This window comes from Aedes aegypti, chromosome 1, assembly GCF_002204515.2.
Source record: "Aedes aegypti strain LVP_AGWG chromosome 1, AaegL5.0 Primary Assembly, whole genome shotgun sequence".
Classification (NCBI taxonomy): Eukaryota; Metazoa; Arthropoda; class Insecta; order Diptera; family Culicidae; genus Aedes; species Aedes aegypti.
Window position 1 is genome coordinate 278,820,049 of NC_035107.1, and position 16,182 is coordinate 278,836,230.

The 16,182-nt window shown below is 38.4% G+C and overlaps 1 protein-coding gene across 3 annotated transcripts in view; it reads left to right on the plus strand.

Annotated features, from left to right (window-relative positions):
• LOC5573431 (facilitated trehalose transporter Tret1) overlaps window positions 1-10,666 on the plus strand; it is a 77,172-nt gene extending 66,506 nt beyond the window's left edge. For all 3 annotated transcript variants that reach the window (XM_021837923.1, XM_021837922.1, XM_021837924.1), the window contains exons 4-5: window positions 1,265-1,695; window positions 8,640-10,666. In XM_021837923.1, the coding sequence (XP_021693615.1) occupies window positions 1,265-1,695; window positions 8,640-9,413 (1,205 nt within the window). In that variant the 3' untranslated portion in view covers window positions 9,414-10,666. The remainder of the gene's footprint in view (window positions 1-1,264; window positions 1,696-8,639) is intronic.
• The last annotated feature ends 5,516 nt before the right edge of the window (window positions 10,667-16,182 follow it).

Genomic DNA, 16,182 nt, shown 5'->3' on the forward strand with positions numbered 1-16,182 from the left:
AGATTCCGAAGATTCCGAAGATTCGAAGATTCGAAGATTCAGAAGATTCCAGAAGATTCAGAAGATTCAGAAGATTCAGAAGATTCAGAAGATTCAGAAGATTCAGAAGATTCAGAAGATTCAGAAGATTCAGAAGATTCAGAAGATTCAGAAGATTCAGAAGATTCAGAAGATTCAGAAGATTCAGAAGATTCAGAAGATTCAGAAGATTCAGAAGATTCAGAAGATTCAGAAGATTCAGAAGATTCAGAAGATTCAGAAGATTCAGAAGATTCAGAAGATTCAGAAGATTCAGAAGATTCAGAAGATTCAGAAGATTCAGAAGATATTCAGAGATCAGAAGATTCAGAAGATTCGAATTCAGAAGATTTTTGAAGATTCAGAAGATTCAGAAGATTCAGAAGATTCAGAAGATTTAGAAGATTCCGAAGATTCAGATTCAGGGGCCCACATAGCCGTAGCGGTTAACGCGCAGCTATTCAGGCATGACCATGGTTCGAATCCCGCTGGTCGAGGATCTTTCGTAAAGGAAAATTTTCTCGATTCCCAGGCATAGAGTATCTTCGTACCTTCCACCACGATTATACACATGCACAAATGGTCAATCGGCAAAGAAAGCTATCAGTTAATAACTGTGGAAGTGATAATAAGAACACTAATCTGAGAAGGCAGGCTTTGTCCCAGTTGGGACGTAACACCAGATAGAAGAAGAAGAAGATTCAGAAGATTCAGAAGATTTCGATTCGATTTAGACTCGATTTCGATTCGATTTTGATTCGATTTCGATTCGTTTTCGATTCGATATGATTGATAATTTTATCTGCTGACATTTGAAACGTGCTGGTTTGAAACTCTTCCTGAATACTAGTATTTGAAGTATCACCACTTGAAAGTAGTTCAAAACAAAACACCTGGGCATTTCATTATCAGTAACAATCTCGGTAATACCCAGTTTGCTACCGAAACTATGGCCCTCATCACGAACGTTGCACATTCAATCAATCTCTTCTTTTTACCGATGATACACTGCAACGGTAGCTTCCACGCTAATCCATCTCAAGTGTGTGGCAAAACGTGATCCCTTGTCAGCTACTATCGTCCCCTTCAAACCTTTTATCAGATGATATAAACTTGCATCATTACGCACTCACTCGCTTCAAGTGATAAATCGCGCTTATCTAATCACTGAGTAATCGCTCACCAACTCATCTCTCGTTAATCACGTTAATGATTGATTGAATTGATGAATCCGTTTCTTTCGCAGGTTCATGGGTCGGAGCGTTCCTGGCGGTGGGTGCTTTCTGTGGTGCCCTTCCTGCCGGATACCTGGCGGAGAAGATCGGTCGCAAGTACACCACCATGTCTCTGGCCCTGCCCTATCTGGCCAGTTGGGCCCTGATTATCTTTGCCAGTGGAGCGGAGATGCTTTACGCCGGACGATTCGTGATTGGTATTGCCACTGGAGCTTCCTGTGTGGTGGCCCCGATGTTCATCTCGGAGATTGCCGAGACTTCGATTCGTGGTGCGCTGGGTGCATTTTTCCAGCTGTTCCTGACCGTGGGAATTCTGTTTGTCTACGCAGTCGGGCCGTACACGTCATGGACTACGCTGAGCGTCCTGTGTGCCATATTCCCAGTGTTGCTGATTGTGGCCATGTTTATTGTGCCGGAGAGTCCAACGTATCTGGTGAAACAGGTAAGAGGCCAATGAAATCTCAATGAAATCTCAATCAAAAATCAATCGAAATCGAATCGAAATCGAATCGAAATCGAATCGAAATCGAATCGAAATCGAATCGAAATCAAATCGAAATCGAATCGAAATCGAATCGAAATCGAATCGAATCGAATCGAATCGAAATCGAATCGAAATCGAATCGAAATCGAATCGAAATCGAATCGAAATCGAATCGAAATCGAATCGAAATCGAATCGAAATCGAATCGAAATCGAATCGAAATCGAATCGAAAATCGAATCGAAATCGAATCGAAATCGAATCGAAATCGAATCGAAATCGAATCGAAATCGAATCGAAAATCGAATCGAAATCGAATCGAAATCGAATCGAAATCGAAATCGAAATCGTAATCGAAATCGAATCGAAGATCGGAATCGAAATCGAATCGAAAATCGAATCGAAATCGAATCGAAATCGAATCGAATCGAATCGAAATCGAATCGAAATCGAAATCGAAATCGAATCGAAATCGAATCGAAATCGAATCGAAATCGAATCGAAATCGAATCGAAATCGAATGAAATCGAATCGAAATCGATCGAAATCGAATCGAAATCGAATCGAATCCGAATCGAACGAAATCGAATCGAATCGAAATCGAATCGAAATCGAATCGAAATCGAATCGAAATCGAATCGAAATCGAATCGAAATCGAAAATCGAATCGAAATCGAATCGAAATCGAATCGAAATCGAATCGAAATCGAATCGAATCAATCGAAATCGAATCGAAATCGAATCGAAATCGAATCGAAATCGAATCGAAATCGAATCGAAATCGAATCGAAATCGAATCGAAATCGAATCGAAATCGAATCGAAATCGAATCGAAATCGAATCGAAATCGAATCGAAATCGAATCGAAATCGAATCGAAATCGGAATCGAAATCGAATCGAAATCGAATCGAAATCGAATCGGAAATCGAATCGAAATCGAATCGAAATCGAATCGAAATCGGAATCGAAATCGAATCGAAATCGAATCGAAATCGAATCGAAATCGAATCGAAATCGAATCGAAATCGAATCGAAATCGAATCGAAATCGAATCGAAATCGAATCGAAATCGAATCGAAATCGAATCGAAATCGAATCGAAATCGAATCGAAATCGAATCGAAATCGAATCGAATCGAATCGAAATCGAATCGAAATCGAATCGAAATCGAATCGAAATCGAATCGAAATCGAATCGAAATCGAATCGAAATCGAATCGAAATCGAATCGAAATCGAATCGAAATCGAATCGAAATCGAATCGAAATCGAATCGAAATCGAATCGAAATCGAATCGAAATCGAATCGAAATCGAATCGAAATCGAATCGAAATCGAATCGAAATCGAATCGAAATCGAATCGAAATCGAATCGAAATCGAATCGAAATCGAATCGAAATCGAATCGAAATCGAATCGAAATCGAATCGAATCGAATCGAATCGAATCGAATCGAATCGAAATCGAATCGAAATCGAAATCGAAATCGAATCGAAATCGAATCGAAATCGAATCGAAATCGAATCGAAATCGAATCGAATCGAACGAAATCGAATCGAAATCGAATCGAAATCGAATCGAAATCGAATCGAATCGAAATCGAATCGAAATCGAATCGAAATCGAATCGAAATCGAATCGAAATCGAATCGAAATCGAATCGAATCGAATCGAAATCGAATCGAAATCGAATCGAAATCGAATCGAAATCGAATCGAAATCGAATCGAAATCGAATCGAAATCGAATCGAAATCGAATCGAAAATCGAATCGAAATCGAATCGAAATCGAATCGAAATCGAATCGAAATCGAATCGAAATCGAATCGAAATCGAATCGAAATCGAATCGAAATCGAATCGAAATCGAATCGAAATCGAATCGAAATCGAACGAAATCCGAATCGAAATCGAATCGAAATCGAATCGAAATCGAATCGAAATCGAATCGAAATCGAATCGAAATCGAATCGAAATCGAATCGAAATCGAATCGAAATCGAATCGAATCGAAATCGAATCGAAATCGAATCGAAATCGAATCGAAATCGAATCGAAATCGAATCGAAATCGAATCGAAATCGAATCGAAATCGAATCGAAATCGAATCGAAATCGAATCGAAATCGAATCGAAATCGAAATCGAAATCGAATCGAAATCGAATCGAAATCGAATCGAAATCGAATCGAAATCGAATCGAAATCGAATCGAAATCGAATCGAAATCGAATCGAAATCGAATCGAAATCGAATCGAAAATCGAATCGAAATCGAATCGAAATCGAATCGAAAATCGAATCGAAATCGAATCGAAATCGAATCGAAATCGAATCGAAATCGAATCGAAATCGAATCGAAATCGAATCGAAATCGAATCGAAATCGAATCGAATCGAAATCGAATCGAAATCGAATCGAAATCGAATCGAAATCGAATCGAAATCGAATCGAAATCGAATCGAAATCGAATCGAAATCGAATCGAAATCGAATCGAAATCGAATCGAAATCGAATCGAAATCGAATCGAAATCGAATCGAAATCGAATCGAAATCGAATCGAAATCGAATCGAAATCGAATCGAAATCGAATCGAAATCGAATCGAAATCGAATCGAAATCGAATCGAAATCGAATCGAATCGAAATCGAAATCGAATCGAAATCGAATCGAAATCGAATCGAAATCGAATCGAAATCGAATCGAAATCGAATCGAAATCGAATCGAAATCGAATCGAAATCGAATCGAAATCGAATCGAAATCGAATCGAAATCGAATCGAAATCGAATCGAAATCGAATCGAAATCGAATCGAAATCGAATCGAAATCGAAATCGAATCGAAATCGAATCGAAATCGAATCGAAATCGAATCGAAATCGAATCGAAATCGAATCGAAATCGAATCGAATCGAATCGAAATCGAATCGAAATCGAATCGAAATCGAATCGAAATCGAATCGAAATCGAATCGAAATCGAATCGAAATCGAATCGAAATCGATCGAATCGAAATCGAATCGAAATCGAATCGAAATCGAATCGAAATCGAATCGAAATCGAATCGAAATCGAATCGAAATCGAATCGAAATCGAATCGAAATCGAATCGAAATCGAATCGAAATCGAATCGAAATCGAATCGAAATCGAATCGAAATCGAATCGAAATCGAATCGAAATCGAATCGAAATCGAATCGAAATCGAATCGAAATCGAATCGAAATCGAATCGAAATCGAATCGAAATCGAATCGAAATCGAATCGAAATCGAATCGAAATCGAATCGAAATCGAATCGAAATCGAATCGAAATCGAATCGAAATCGAATCGAAATCGAATCGAATCGAAATCGAATCGAAATCGAATCGAAATCGAATCGAAATCGAATCGAAATCGAATCGAAATCGAATCGAAATCGAATCGAAATCGAATCGAATCGAATCGAATCGAAATCGAATCGAAATCGAATCGAAATCGAATCGAAATCGAATCGAAATCGAATCGAAATCGAATCGAAATCGAATCGAAATCGAATCGAAATCGAATCGAAATCGAATCGAAATCGAATCGAAATCGAATCGAAATCGAATCGAAATCGAATCGAAATCGAATCGAAATCGAATCGAAATCGAATCGAAATCGAATCGAAATCGAATCGAAATCGAATCGAAATCGAATCGAAATCGAATCGAAATCGAATCGAAATCGAATCGAAATCGAATCGAAATCGAATCGAAATCGAATCGAAATCGAATCGAAATCGAATCGAAATCGAATCGAAATCGAATCGAAATCGAATCGAAATCGAATCGAAATCGAATCGAAATCGAATCGAAATCGAATCGAAATCGAATCGAAATCGAATCGAAATCGAATCGAAATCGAATCGAAATCGAATCGAAATCGAATCGAAATCGAATCGAAATCGAATCGAAATCGAATCGAAATCGAATCGAAATCGATCGAAATCGATCGAATCGAATCGAAATCGAATCGAAATCGAATCGAAATCGAATCGAAATCGAATCGAAATCGAATCGAAATCGAATCGAAATCGAATCGAAATCGAATCGAAATCGAATCGAAATCGAATCGAAATCGAATCGAAATCGAATCGAAATCGAATCGAAATCGAATCGAAATCGAATCGAAATCGAATCGAAATCGAATCGAAATCGAATCGAAATCGAATCGAAATCGAATCGAATCGAATCGAAATCGAATCGAAATCGAATCGAATCGAATCGAAATCGAATCGAAATCGAATCGAAATCGAATCGAAATCGAATCGAAATCGAATCGAAAATCGAATCGAAATCGAATCGAAATCGAAATCGAATCGAATCGAAATCGAATCGAAATCGAATCGAAATCGAATCGAAATCGAATCGAAATCGAATCGAAATCGAATCGAAATCGAATCGAAATCGAATCGAAATCGAATCGAAATCGAATCGAAATCGAATCGAAATCGAATCGAAATCGAATCGAAATCGACGAATCGAATCGAAATCGAATCGAAATCGAATCGAAATCGAATCGAAATCGAATCGAAATCGAATCGAAATCGAATCGAATCGAATCGAAATCGAATCGAAATCGAATCGAAATCGAATCGAAATCGAATCGAAATCGAATCGAAATCGAATCGAAATCGAATCGAAATCGAATCGAAATCGAATCGAAATCGAATCGAAATCGAATCGAAATCGAATCGAAATCGAATCGAAATCGAATCGAAATCGAATCGAAATCGAATCGAAATCGAATCGAAATCGAATCGAATCGAATCGAAATCGAATCGAAATCGAATCGAAATCGAATCGAAATCGAATCGAAATCGAATCGAAATCGAATCGAAATCGAATCGAAATCGAATCGAAATCGAATCGAAATCGAATCGAAATCGAATCGAAATCGAATCGAAATCGAATCGAAATCGAATCGAAATCGAATCGAAATCGAATCGAAATCGAATCGAAATCGAATCGAAATCGAATCGAAATCGAATCGAAATCGAATCGAAATCGAATCGAAATCGAATCGAAATCGAATCGAAATCGAATCGAAATCGAATCGAAATCGAATCGAAATCGAATCGAAATCGAATCGAAATCGAATCGAAATCGAATCGAAATCGAATCGAAATCGAATCGAAATCGAATCGAAATCGAATCGAAATCGAATCGAAATCGAATCGAAATCGAATCGAAATCGAATCGAAATCGAATCGAAATCGAATCGAAATCGAATCGAAATCGAATCGAAATCGAATCGAAATCGAATCGAAATCGAATCGAAATCGAATCGAAATCGAATCGAAATCGAATCGAAATCGAATCGAAATCGAATCGAAATCGAATCGAAATCGAATCGAAATCGAATCGAAATCGAATCGAAATCGAATCGAAATCGAATCGAAATCGAATCGAAATCGAATCGAAATCGAATCGAAATCGAATCGAAATCGAATCGAAATCGAATCGAAATCGAATCGAAATCGAATCGAAATCGAATCGAAATCGAATCGAAATCGAAATCGAATCGAAATCGAATCGAAATCGAATCGAAATCGAATCGAAATCGAATCGAAATCGAATCGAAATCGAATCGATCGAAATCGAATCGAAATCGAATCGAAATCGAATCGAAATCGAATCGAAATCGAATCGAATCGAATCGAAATCGAATCGAATCGAATCGAATCGAATCGAATCGAAATCGAATCGAAATCGAATCGAAATCGAATCGAAATCGAATCGAAATCGAATCGAAATCGAATCGAAATCGAATCGAAATCGAATCGAAATCGAATCGAATCGAATCGAATCGATCGAATCGAAATCGAATCGAAATCGAATCGAAATCGAATCGAAATCGAATCGAAATCGAATCGAAATCGAATCGAAATCGAATCGAAATCGAATCGAAATCGAATCGAAATCGAATCGAAATCGAATCGAAATCGAATCGAAATCGAATCGAAATCGAATCGAAATCGAATCGAAATCGAATCGAAATCGAATCGAAATCGAATCGAAATCGAATCGAAATCGAATCGAAATCGAATCGAAATCGAATCGAATCGAATCGAATCGAAATCGAATCGAAATCGAATCGAAATCGAATCGAAATCGAATCGAAATCGAATCGAAATCGAATCGAAATCGAATCGAAATCGAATCGAAATCGAATCGAAATCGAATCGAAATCGAATCGAAATCGAATCGAAATCGAATCGAAATCGAATCGAAATCGAATCGAAATCGAATCGAAATCGAATCGAAATCGAATCGAAATCGAATCGAAATCGAATCGAAATCGAATCGAAATCGAATCGAAATCGAATCGAAATCGAATCGAAATCGAATCGAAATCGAATCGAAATCGAATCGAAATCGAATCGAAATCGAATCGAAATCGAATCGAAATCGAATCGAAATCGAATCGAAATCGAATCGAAATCGAATCGAAATCGAATCGAAATCGAATCGAAATCGAATCGAAATCGAATCGAAATCGAATCGAAATCGAATCGAAATCGAATCGAAATCGAATCGAAATCGAATCGAAATCGAATCGAAATCGAATCGAAATCGAATCGAAATCGAATCGAAATCGAATCGAAATCGAATCGAAATCAAATCGAACTCGAATCGAACTCGAATCGCACTCGAATCGAACTCGAAGCGAACTCGAATCGAACTCGAATCGAACTCGAATCGAAATCGAATCGAAATCGAATCGAAATCGAATCGAACTCGAATCGAACTCGAATCGAACTCGAATCAGATTCGAAATCGAATCGAAATCGAATTGAAATAGAATTTGCAACGATTTTTAGTCGGGTCTTGCTAGCATTACACGTGAATCTATCGAGTGTTGGTACTCAAGTCTCTCAATCGTTTCAGGGTCGCCGAAGTGACGCCGCCGCTGCTCTCAAGTGGTTCTGGGGACCGAACTGCAACACACAGAACGCCGTGGAAACCATCCAGGCCGATTTGGACGCTGTCAAGGGTGAAGCCAAAGTGTCGGATCTGTTCACCAAGGCCACCAACCGGAATGCGCTGTTCATTGCTCTACTGTTGATGTTCTTCCAGCAGTTCTCCGGTATCAACGCGGTCATTTTCTACACCGTGCCGATCTTCCAGTCCGCTGGAAGTACCATGGATCCGGCCATTTGCGGAATCGTTGTCGGAGTCGTGCAGGTGTTGATGACCTTTGTTTCCTCGGTGTTGATCGATAAGGCCGGTCGTCGGATTCTGTTGCTGCAGAGCAGTTTCATCATGGGTTCCTGTTTGGTCGTTTTGGGGGTGTACTTCAAGCTGCAGAACGACAAGACCGACGTGTCTGGAATTGGGTGGCTGCCGTTGGCTTCGGTTGTCCTGTTCATCATCAGCTTCTCGTTGGGCTTCGGACCTATTCCGTGGATGATGATGGGTGAGCTCTGCGCACCGGATGTCAAGGGATTGGCCTCGGCCTTGGCAGTCATGTTCAACTGGACGTTGGTGTTCTTGGTCACGAAGACATTCGGCACGATGCAGGAGATGATCGGATCCGACTGGACGTTCTGGTTCTTTGGCTTCTGGATGGCGGTGTGCACGTTCTACGTATTCATCAAGGTGCCGGAAACCAAGGGCAAAACCAATGCCGAGATTCAGGCGTTACTCGGAGGAAAGAACTAAATCAAGAGACTGGCAGCACTATACTCTACATATAGCTTATATGCTATTACGTGTAATACCCTGTACTCTCGACGTAACGAGAGAGGGCGCTTTAATTGTAAAAATATGTATGTCTTGAGGGCCGGCCTTGCGCAATCTTTGTGGGAAAGAATTGGCTTGCAGGAAAAGAAAATTTATGAAGCCACCAAAGAGCAAACGGAGCACAAGCTCCGTTGATGAGGCAACGTGTTTCCAATCGGGCATTCTCTCACGATAGATACTAGCCAAAAGATATTGGAGCCGGGAGCAATCCATCTAGCAGGTTTGCCCAAATTTTGTATATATTGTTTTTTTTTGTTTGTTCCGTAAGTTCAATCGCAATTTGAAAGCAATCACGTATCGCGGCTCTCGATGTGTTTCAATCGGATTTTGTTTCGTTTTCTTGGTCTGATAGTACGTAATGTGCAAAAGTCAATGTGCTTAGTTTTATATCAAGTTTTGATTTTTACTCAAAATAATGTTTTACTTTTCGATATTTTACAGTTCCAACTAAAGATCAATAGCATGTAAACTACAATTAAGTTAAAATATTTATAACAAAAGGGTGTAAGCTTAGTCAAAACGAGTCCACGAAACAACGTGTTTCAACCATATCAGTTTCGTTAAAGTAAGATTTATAATATAAAAACAAACACAAATGTAGTAACAATCGACAGCACTGAACAGTAACAAAGAAAAATACCTCCGGAACATCTTCCAAATCTCCCCCCAGAAAAAAATAAACAGAAAAATTCATCACTTCGCGATCGTCAAGCGACGGAACCCATTTTTAAGTGCCATATAAGTTCGCTAAATCCGAATGTAGGACTCGAACTCACACTATTTACATCAGTCTTGCCCAAACCAAATGCATCACATTTGAAAACCAGCAATCCTAGTAAGCCGATTGTGGAATGTCGCTGCATGGCCTCCTTAAAAATAATGGAAATTGTTGTCTCACAAATCGAAGAAACTGTAGGTATCCACTGACTAAACGAGAGAAATCTACGCAGAGAACTTCATGTCGAATCATGACACAACCTCTGAAACCCAAACAACCCTAGACGAATTGTTAATTTAGTTGTAAAGAATATTTACAAAAAAAAACATAAACCTAAACTGTCATAAGCTAGCTTAATGAGACTAAGGAATTTTGCGGGAAGCGTCCGTCGTCTGAAGACGACGACGGCGAAATCCTTTCCGATGACTATATGAATAAAGTTGAATGGAAAATATGTTAGCCTATGCCCAGCTATGAAATATCACAAAAGTCACTCACAAGTGTGTTTACCTTGGTTATCGGTGTTTGATTATTATTCAATTGGTCACTGTCCGCCGGGTCGACAAACAATGGAAAATTTCGAGTCGGCTTTGAGCCAACTATTTGATCGACTAATATATCCGAGCTGGCGGTATTCGATGGCATCACATTTGTTGACTTTGAATCACGTGTTTTGCACAGGTTACATGAGATAGCGGTCATTTATCGGAAATTTACGTGTTTTTCTACTGGTTGGATATAGGATATTTGTTATAAATGAATGAAATGATTTTCACCTGTTGTAACACTGAATTTTACAATTGATCTACTCTTTGCTTCTAAGCATCTTAAAAAGTTCGAATGCAGCAATCGAACTGTTTATATCGTTCACCATTTACCGAATGATTCAAATAATTGGTATGCGGTTTGCCAATGAAGGCGCGTTTTTGTGCTATTTGATGCATGTTTGCAAATCATAGACAAATGGTAGAATGATATAAATGATCCATTTGTTTGTTTGTGGTTAAATAGAAAAACTTGGTGCAATCAAGGTTAAATGTATTTGAAGCAAAATGGATCATTGAATGTAGTTTTTGCCAGTGCTCACCGCATCAAAATAAAGGCGCCACTGTATATGGGATTTAACATTGTGACAGCATTGCTGTTCTGTCAAACACACAAGGTTACGGTGGCGCTATCTATGCTTTCCATAGCGGCCGTTTTGGTTATTTCAATGATCCATTGTCTGAAATCCAAGTCTGAAATAAAAATCACACTCAGATTTTTTGTTTATGACTTCGGCTGTGAAAATCTCGTCTTTTCAATTTTAACTGAAATTCAGCTAACAAATTTTCTGGTTGCCACACACTAATACTCAGTTTTTATTTCCTGAGATCTCATGATTTTTTTTCTGCATATTCGAATGTGCAAATCTGTGATGTTACTACAATGAGGCCTGATTGTCATGACCGGTTTCTTTTCATCGATCCTCTCTTTCACTAATAACTTTGCTAAGTTAGATAAATCTGTAATATTTCTTGTTAATGAAGCAAGATATAGTGATTCTTCATCCTACATCACAAAATATGTTACGAAAGGAGAATTAGTTTTGTCCAATAACGCAAATAGAGATTAAAATAAATTGAGGGACGGTCCTCTAAATAAAGTGTGAACAATAATCGAGGAATTTGAAGAAGATGGAAATCCATCAGTACCAAACACATTATTCATAAATCCAAAATTATTGGTTTTATGGGATCATATATTGTCATGTTTGTAACGCGTGAAAATCAATTTGAAATAGAAATACGAACTTTACCATTTAATTTTGATGATATATTTTAGTACCGTATTGACTAATCTTTAAAGATGGCCTTCAATATCGCACACTATCTAGAAACATTTAGTATTCTAAGATAAAGTGCAGCTCGGCTGAATGAATGCCTCGGTTTTAAATTAAATTGACTTGTTTTTTTTTTTTTCTTTCGGTGTATGTGTACTGGTGTGGAACAAAATTTAGATTCTCACTCCAGTCCACTTTTTGGATTGCATTTAGGTCCCATAACAACTGTGAAAAATTTCAGCTCGATCGAAGAAACTATATTTTAGCGCCAGCCGTTCAAAGTTTGTATGTGATTTACTATGGGAAAACTTACATTTGCAAAGAAAAATCGCCAGAGGTCGCCCATTGAGCTCTATAAAAATTCTAAATACAGACCTCGATAGGTATTTTTACGATGAAGAAAATTGTCGAAGACCGCGGAACAATCCGACACTTGTGAAAAAAATTTGACTATTTCAGACAACTTGCATGCAAGTTTGCCAACTTGTATGGTAATTTATTCGCTTAATTTGCCACAGAATTCAAGCTTCATGTGTACAGTCGTCTTTCAATATCTCGATATCAAAGGGACCATCGAGATAGGGAGAGATCGAGACATAGAACAAATTTATAATGAATAGGGTGATGTGCTAGTGTCCATCGTATTAAGCATTGATCAGTGAGAACTGCAATTTTCCCAGTATTGCAGTGAATGATGATGATACAAACCGATGCCAAACAATTCTTTCTCAAAACGGCTTTAGCATTGTACAATAAAATTTTGATAAATCTTGATCTATTTTTGGAAATAATGCAAATAAAATGCATCTTACCGTATTCTCAATCCGTCGTATCGTTTTCAACTCCGTCGTAATCAGTTTCCAGATTCGTCTCACAACTTACGGCTCACTGTGTGTATCGAGTGGTTAAAACACAACATATCAACGCTTTAATAAAATGTTTTACTAGAATATTTAGATCTACGGGCATCTCCCCATTCCTTCAGCATGATAGTACTAATACTAATTTCCTTTAAAATTAATTGTTCGTCATCAAAATTCAGCCCAAACATATGAACACAATTCCTTTTGACCGTACAATTATGGCATTTGCTCACAGTACAGCGAAAACAACACAATCAAAGGAACCGTATTTTTACGTCGAGCGTCGCGCACACATTGATGCGCACAAGCTTTTTTTTTCTCAGTACGACGGATTGAACTTTGTTTACATTCTCAATTATACGCGGCGGTTGAGGAAATTTCGTAAAATTTGGTGATTTATAGAACTTTTACGGCGTGTGATTGGAATGAAATCCTTCAGTGATGAAGTACGAAGGTTTTCCATAGTGAAAATAAGTGCCCGGCGAAGTAAGTAACCCACGGGGGGCGGAAAGAAACTTGTGTTGTAAAGTTGTGTGGCTCAGTCGATTGCTAAGCATTTCTCTCAAATCGTGTTCGTCCATGCGATTTCGGTGAAAAAGTGCAAAGTGGATAATTGAACTGAAGTTATTTACCGAAATACAGTAGTTTTATTGCATTTTTGGTGTACAAGTGTACAAACCATAACAGCTTTCACAAAATTACACTTGGATAATGGATCTATGTTGCAGGTAAGTTTCAATATCCGCCGTGGTGGAACATTTAAAGTTTGATACGACGAATTGTAGCGCTTACGACGAAGTAGAACAAAACCCTACTAGATTGAAAACCACTCCGTTACTAGGAAAATTGAAAACAAACAGACGTCATTAGTTCATCTCGGGACCAACGGCTTTACTTCCCTTCCGAAGGAAGTCGTCACTGAAATTTTTAGTGACTATCTCGGGGATGGGATTCGATCCCAAGTCCTCGGCGTGAGAGGCGTGTGTTCTAACCACTACACCAGGTCCGTCCCCAAAAATCGATTCAATTTAAATTTAACCGTGCAATTTCAACCACACCACATCTGAAATGAAAGTTAAAGTCATATATTGCATGCTTGGTGAATTATAACACAAAACAGTTTGATAAATCATACCTTAAATTTCATGTAAACATAAATAAAAACGGTGTTTTAAACAACTTTGGCGACCTGTAACTAAAAATTGTGATGTGCTGGAACATTTCTGAGAACAACATCAGCTTCAGCAACCCCAAATCTACTAGAGACACATAATTTGATCTTTGAGACACGCAAAAATGTCATTTTAGATACGCTGTGTTATGGAACAATCTTTGAAATATTTTTTTAAAGTGTTCTTTTGACAAGTGATTGCAGGAATCTCTAAAAAAAATCCAGAAGGAATCTTAGGAGGAATTTCTACAACAAAATCATAGTTTCAAAATCCGGAAGAAATTTCATTGAATACCTAAACCTTGCAAGAAACGCAGCAATTCATAGAAAACCTATTGGAAAAAAAGTTAATGAATATTAATCAGGTAGAATTCTTGAAAAAATCGCTAGTAGAGTCCTTGAAGAATCTTTTGATTCAATACTTGAACATTTTTTTGTTTTTTTTACAGAAACTACTAAATGAAATATTGATTTCTCTTGGAAATAATTCCGATGAAGTTTTTAAAGGAATCTCTTCTATACTGGAAATGTCTGTACGAATTCTTGAAAAATTTCTAGATAAATACCAGCAAAATAATTGGAAGAATCATAGGAAAAATTCCTGATGTAATCCCAGGCATCATATGTACCGCCTGTAAAGTTCCGCGTTCCGCGAGTTTTTGCAGCATAAGTGCTCGCGCTACATTATTTTTCTCCTGAATTCTTACGTCCTATGTAATTGACGTTGCTCTCAGCTGCATCGTTGATGGCTTCTCTCGTACACAAGCAGTCTTCAAGACGGACTCCATCTTCCTAATGCAGCCTCAAGGCAAAGACAAATTAAAGACCCCCATGTCCCTTGCAGTTACCCAAAATTTTATGGCTCATAAGGTAATCTAGAATGCCGTTCAAAGTGTACTGCGATCTGTCAAACGTGGGTACCTTTTGCACGAGGGACCAAATGCAGTACTAGAAGTGGTACCCAATCTGAGCCCGAGTGGGACGGACCTGCTCAAGATCTCGGTAATTCAGCCTCGAGCTGCTACGCGTACGCTTCATCCGCTCTACATCAAATGTTAGCTCAACTAAGGTTCGCATTCTGATGTATACTAGCCATTCTAATAGCTATTCAAATCAATGGTACTCTATAAGGAACAGTTAACAGAACAAACGTAGGACTTAGTTGCCCTTTAACAAACTGTTTGGTGTGACACATTCTGTCCGTAACGCATCACGTAATAACAACCACGCGTCTCCATACACCTGACTGCATCGTTCAACATTTATGGAGCCCGCTTTCAAAGTTGTTCGCGAGATTGCTATGGCAGTTTTTCAATGTCAATCGTGAACGGTCAACGCGTTACCAAATGAAATTTAATAATAAATGTCCAATATACGGTCATGTCACAAATAATAACCAATCTGATTAAAATCTCAAGTCAACTAGAAAGTGTGCAATCAATCATCGACGTTCTCCCTCTTCCATGCGATAATCTCAATATTCCCGCCACATTCGGCCGGTTGGCGCCAATACATTCAAACAACAAGCAGCACTAATGACGCTGCATGCAAGCAGTGCCCCTCGTCTCGTTACTTCCCCTAATCAAGGTACAACAAAATTTCACTACGTACCGTACTGCGGAGCGACATTGAGCCTAAACGGGACCATTGATATATGCTTTTGTCAGTAGCGCAACCAGAATTTGTTTCGGGGAGGGGGGTTGGTTGTTTTGGTGGTGTGTTATTTGAAAATTTGATTTGAGATGGTATCTTTAATTGGAAAAAATCAACTTGAAGGTTCATGTAAACTTCGCTATTTTGAAACGTATTGTAAAAATTGATTGAACTGAAATCTTCCAGTGAGAGCATAACTGTCTCATGTTAAAGAATCGTTACTTAAAGCCAAAAACGAGTTTTACTTTCACTGTGAAGATTTCATAACCAAATATGTGTGAACATCTAGATTTTGTCAATATCATCAAATTTTGTTTTTGGAAATCCTTATTTTTTCAGCACTTTTCGACCCTGTGTGGTACTGAATGAACATTGTCATAGATCTTGTCTTCCAACCCTGTTATGATGGTTGACAATCAAAAGCCTGTTGAAAGAACTCCGAGAATGTAACATCGGATCGG